General features: G+C 46.1%; 1 protein-coding gene across 1 annotated transcript in view; it reads left to right on the top strand.

The window, feature by feature from the left end:
• Positions 1 to 3,879: 3,879 nt before the first annotated feature.
• LOC111224266 (GDNF family receptor alpha-2-like) overlaps positions 3,880 to 5,392 on the top strand; it is a 100,564-nt gene continuing 99,051 nt past the window's right edge. The window contains exon 1 of the mRNA XM_022748688.1: positions 3,880 to 3,952. Coding sequence (XP_022604409.1) covers positions 3,880 to 3,952 — 73 coding nt within the window. The remainder of the gene's footprint in view (positions 3,953 to 5,392) is intronic.

Raw genomic sequence — 5,392 nt, 5'->3', positions numbered from 1 at the left:
CGTGTTGAAAACAGGAAAAAATATTGTAAGAAAAAAAGACTTTTATTAGAAGTTTTATTTGTTGCATCGAGGATTTTGTGTTTCGGCATCATTGACTGATAAATCCTGTTTCCTCAGTGTGATGTGGTTCCAGGTGGCTCCAGGTGGCTCCAGGTGGCTCCAGGTGGCTCCAGGTGGTTCCAGGTGGTTCCAGGTGGTTCCAGGTGGCTCCAGGTGGCTCCAGGTGGTTCCAGGTGGTTCCAGGTGACGTCTCCTCCTCTGACTGATTGTGAACCCGTCCTGTGTATGAGCTGAGCTGCACACGTTACTCACACACTTCCCGCTGCTCGCTCTGATAAAGGCGGAGTGGCTCTGACTTGATTTGGAGAGCTGTTTACCACAGTGTTAACCTCTGGCCTAACGTCCCTCTGATTCCTCCTCTAATGACTGTGGGTGTGATTCATTTCATTCCGCAGCACCCTAATTGTCCCCCACTAATGTTGTCCAATCACTCTATCACTGATGTATCCTCTGACTTCACCTCATTAATCAGTGTTAATTATAATTGCCTTTTCTAGTGGTTGCCGTAATTGAATTAGAGCCAAGAGACCAAGGTAAAAGAGGTCAGTGTCGCAGGAAGTTGAGGTTCGCAGAGGAGAAAGAGAAGCGGGGGGGGGGGCGGCAATCAGGGAGAGAGAGAGAGATGAAGTTTAAACGAGACAGAGGAATGAAAGTGGACGAGTGGAGGGCATGTACCAGGGAGGATGATGACAGGGAAAATCATGACAGACTAATCCTGGAGCTGTCGGAGAGTTTGCTGTTCATTGTGTTGTAAAAGTGATTTCCCAGCAGGCTGCATCTGGTCCGGGCCGTCACACTGTCTCTACTTCATTTTCACACAGGAACATTTTCTCTCTGGCAAACAAAACCCTCTCCTTTATTTTATTTTTTTTTCTGTGAATTTCTTCCACATATTTGGTGTGAGTTTCAGCCACGGATCTGTTCCCATTTAAATACTGTAATAGTGCTCAACAGTTTCCCGCCGCGGTTAAAAGCAGACGCTCTTATCTCCGACGCGTCTTGGTGTCTTTGTGATGTGAGGACGATTGTTTCGCAGCCAAAAGCGCCGCAGCTGTAAAAACTCCTCCAGTGTTTGTGTCTGAAATCTGGCAGCGGCTGACGCTCGGCCGCAGCTTCAAGCAGATCCAGACGCCGTGTCCAGGAAACGAAATGAAGCGGGAGAGCGATGCCAGGAGCCGAGAGTCTGAGACAAACTTCAGACACGTTTCAGTCGTGTGAGAATCACATTAGACTGATGTTAAACTCCACATTTCATTATCTCTATCCCGTGTGTCCTCCTGTAAGAGACGAGCCCACAGGTCGTCTGTCAGCAGGTTGCCATGACGTCATAGTCAGGTGTTAAAGCGTCGGTGACGCAGTATAAAGAGAGACGAAAGCTGTGTCCTAACTGCGACTGTCCCATTTCAAAGGCTCCTTCAAACGCGTCCTTCGTTTCCTGGACAACGAAGGATTCAACAGTTGGATCCCTCATGGTCCAACATATCCCAAGATTCATTGCGCACCGGTGATGAAAATAACATGTCAGTAAACAACACTGACGGAGAGCCTGAGGATCACACTGTTAAGTGTCAGTATAGGGTTTCTAACTGCCGACCTTTAAACCTCAACCTACGACCACTAGGTGTCGCCTAGCAACAAAACTTAACTATGATGTCATGACAACCTGCGGCTCAGACGACCTGTGGGCTCGTCTCTCGCTGGACGACGGTTCCCATGTGAAACCACTCGTTTATGTTGTTTGACCGTTCGTTGTTGTGTTTGTAACCATGACAACAGAGGTCGACTAGTATCGAGGAAGTTACTTAATTCAACCAGGTGTAAGAGGCCGGTGAATCCAGGTGTTTATCATTGTAACCATCCATCATGTTGCTTTGATTGGATCTGTTAACGACCTTCTTCTTCTTCTTCTCCTTCTTCTTCTTCTTCTCCTTCTTCTTCTTCTCCTGGTGAAAAGCAGATGGTCAGTGGAGGGGGGGGGGGTCTCCTGCAGAGACACTGAGTGATGTTCAATCAAAAAGTGCTTGATCTGGCACATTGACTGTTTCTGGTAAAGTTCATTCACATTATGACTCTGTGGTGAGTTGACCAATCATGAGCTGGATATAGATCCTTCAAAATAACCAGGAAGCATCACATCTATAAATCCGTTATTGATCTGAGGACGTTCTGCTTGAGTTCTGGTGGTTCAGCTTCAGATCAGGATTTGAGGGTTGTGTGCAGCTTCCTGGTTCCGTGGACTTTGTTTCTTCATGACAACACGACAAATGACTGATGTCTGACACGTTAAAGACTAAATCTTTCATTCATGGAACAATCTGCTTCTGTTTTAATGATGAATTAATCTTCTTCTAAACAGCAATGTCAAACATTACCTCGTTCTTTTTCCTCAAACTTGAGACTTTGTCTGAAAGGACAGGAAACTTCATTTCTTTGGGGTTTGGACTGAAGGAAACTAAAACCATGTTTCTCTATTCCTGATATTTACAGAGCACATGTATGAGCACATGTATGAGCACATGTATGAGCACATGTATGAATGCTGAACTTATCTCTGACTGTGTTATCAGCCTCAGATGTGAGTCATGAGTCAGAGGAATGGAAATAATCATGAGTGGGAGAATGAGGGTGAAACTCAAGGTGAAGTCTGCAGGTAAGTTATTACAGTAATTAACAACTTATCAAAATGGTTGCTAATTAATTTTCTGTTGGTTTGTAAAATGTTTTATTTTGTTTATTTTTGTTTATTTTTTATCTTTTATTATATTTCAGTCTTTAAAATCTTGTTTTTATGGTTTTATTTTGTCTTGTTATCAAGTTTTTTTTACTTTGACTTTGGAAACCTGAATCTTCCCAAACTTTTTTTTAACAAACATCATTCCCGATCATGCCGAGTCCGTGCGTGCGTGCGCACGCGTGTGTGGTACTTGTTAGACACCTGGTGAGAGGAAGGTGAGAGAGAGAGAGAGAGAGAGAGAGAGAGTAGCGCTTTGAGTGTGTATCTTTATATATATATGTGTGTGTGTGTTTGTATATATGTGTGTGTGTGTGTGTGTGTGTGTGTGTGTGTGTGTGTGTGTGTTAGGGGGGAAGAGGGAGGGGGGGCGGTTTCTAGGTTTTCCTCAGTGTTTGCACGCGCTGGCTTTTCTGAAGGAGACACGAGCGGACGCGCGGGGCAGCTGGAGTGGATTAAGGTGCCATTACGCATCAGGCTGCGGAGTGAACACATTATTGTTATTATTATTATTATTGTTATTATTATTATTATTATTATTGTTATTATTGTTATTATTATATTATTGTTGTTAGTGCTGATGTGGGTGTGAGCGTGCGGAGCGGCAGAGGAGCAGCGCGTCCTCCGGCTCTGAGTCTGAACTACCGGGACCGTCACGCAGCCACCACCGGGGAAAGTTGGAGTAAGGCGGGAGGACGGTGACGGTGAGAGAGGCAGCGTCTGGATGTTTGGAGCGACCGGCTGACACAACCGCGGGAAAAGTCTCTCCGTCCATGGACCGAGCTCCCCGGATACACCGTGGATCCTGCCCCACCGGAATATGCGGACCTTAACGGACTCTGTCAACACTTGTTCCGGAGCCTCCGCGCTGGTCTGAGCCGCCGAAGGGAGGGGGGGGTGGGGGTCCAGTCTCCCGTTTAGACCATCTCCAGGGGTATTTGCTCGCTCCACCATGTCGGCGGCAGTTTTACCGGTTACCAGTGTAGAGAGAGAGAGAGTGAGTGAGTGAGAGACACCGAGAGAGAGAGGGAGAGAGGGAGAGCCGGGGTGAACCGGACCGGAGAGCGCGGGAGACCGAGCCTGTATTCATGACCTGTGGGATTACAGCAGCTGGACGCGAGATGATCCTGATTAATATCATCACTCTGGTGTTTGTGTTGGGTGAGTACACACGCACACACACATACACATACACGCACACACATACACGCACACACACACACACATACACGCACACCCACCCGTCCGCACATTCAAGGTGAGGGTCCAAACTGTCCATGCTGATTCTTGCTTTCTCATTAATACACCCTGATGGTTCTCCAGTGGTTATTAACTGCCCCCCCCCCTTACCTCACCCACCCCACCCCTCCTCTCCTTGAACCCCCCTGAGCCCCCCCCCCTATCATGCGGGTAAAGGTGCGTGATTCCGAAAACAACACCTTCAGATGGTTTTTAATAGGTCGAGTTTCTCTTCACAGTAAAAGCTTGAGTAATAACATCTCTCCATCTCTCTCTCTTCATGTGTCCACCTTCACTGCCTGTAGCTGTTTGAATGTTCTTGTACTTTCACCCATTGCTATGTGGATTTTCATACTTTTATTCTGAAATGAGTCTTTCTGCTCAGTGAGTACTTTTACTTCAGGTACATTTTGATGCTAATACGTTTAGCCTACATGTACTGCACACTGCTCCTGGTTCTGTGGTTGTTGTGTGAACTGCAGCGTCGACACCACTGTGGTGCTGTCCTTGGTCCTGGAACTGGTCCTGGAACTGGTCCTGGTCCTGGTCCTGGTCCTGGTCCTGGTCCTGGTCTGTTCCTCAGAGAGGTGTTTCATAGATTAGGCTCAGGAAAGCAGCTCTTATTTTGAAAAGCCTGCCTTGAATTAACCAAACAAGCTGAACCAGGATTCACCGGCCTCCTACACCTGGTTTTGGGGCTGATGAGAGCAGACTCACTCAGGTCAGGTGGTTGTTACTCTCTGACATCACACTGAGCACTGAACATTAACGTAGAGATGTGGATCTTTAAAGTGCGACATAGTAATAATAAACAGTTAATAAGCAGATCCAAGTGTTTATTAATGTTTGTTTCCTGCTCTGACTCCTGGAGGCTGCTGGAGAAACACATCATGAACTGGAATAATATAAAATATGTTGAACACTGAACATTGATAAACACTTAAAATCTGCTTATTTTTTAATTAACATTAACGTGGGTTATTGTTAATTGCAATACATACATTACATGCAATAAGGTAAAGAGTGATGCTGCAGCTACAGGTGAACGTTATCAGCTTTTTATTTTAATTATACAAAGTGCATCATGTGACAGAAATGAAGAGGAACCTTTGTCAGAACACTGTGTTGCAACCAGGCAGATTGATTGTAACACAGGTCTAGGACCAGGACCAGGTCCAGGTCCAGGTCCAGGTCCAGGTCCATGTGGAGAGTTAGTTTCCTTCCCTGAAATGGGAAATAAAGAATAAGACCTTTAAGGTGGTTCAGTCAATAAAACAGTGGAATCAGCCTTGAAACAGTTCACCAGTGGAGCGTGTAAAAACCCCCAGATCCCAGCAGACGTGGAGCAGGAGACGTGACCTG

This window comes from Seriola dumerili, unplaced genomic scaffold (genome assembly GCF_002260705.1).
Source record: "Seriola dumerili isolate Sdu_G_001 unplaced genomic scaffold, Sdu_1.0 BDQW01000128.1, whole genome shotgun sequence".
Classification (NCBI taxonomy): domain Eukaryota; kingdom Metazoa; phylum Chordata; class Actinopteri; order Carangiformes; family Carangidae; genus Seriola; species Seriola dumerili.
The sequence above is the reverse complement of the archived record's forward strand: the minus strand, read 5'-3'. Positions and strand labels throughout refer to the sequence as shown.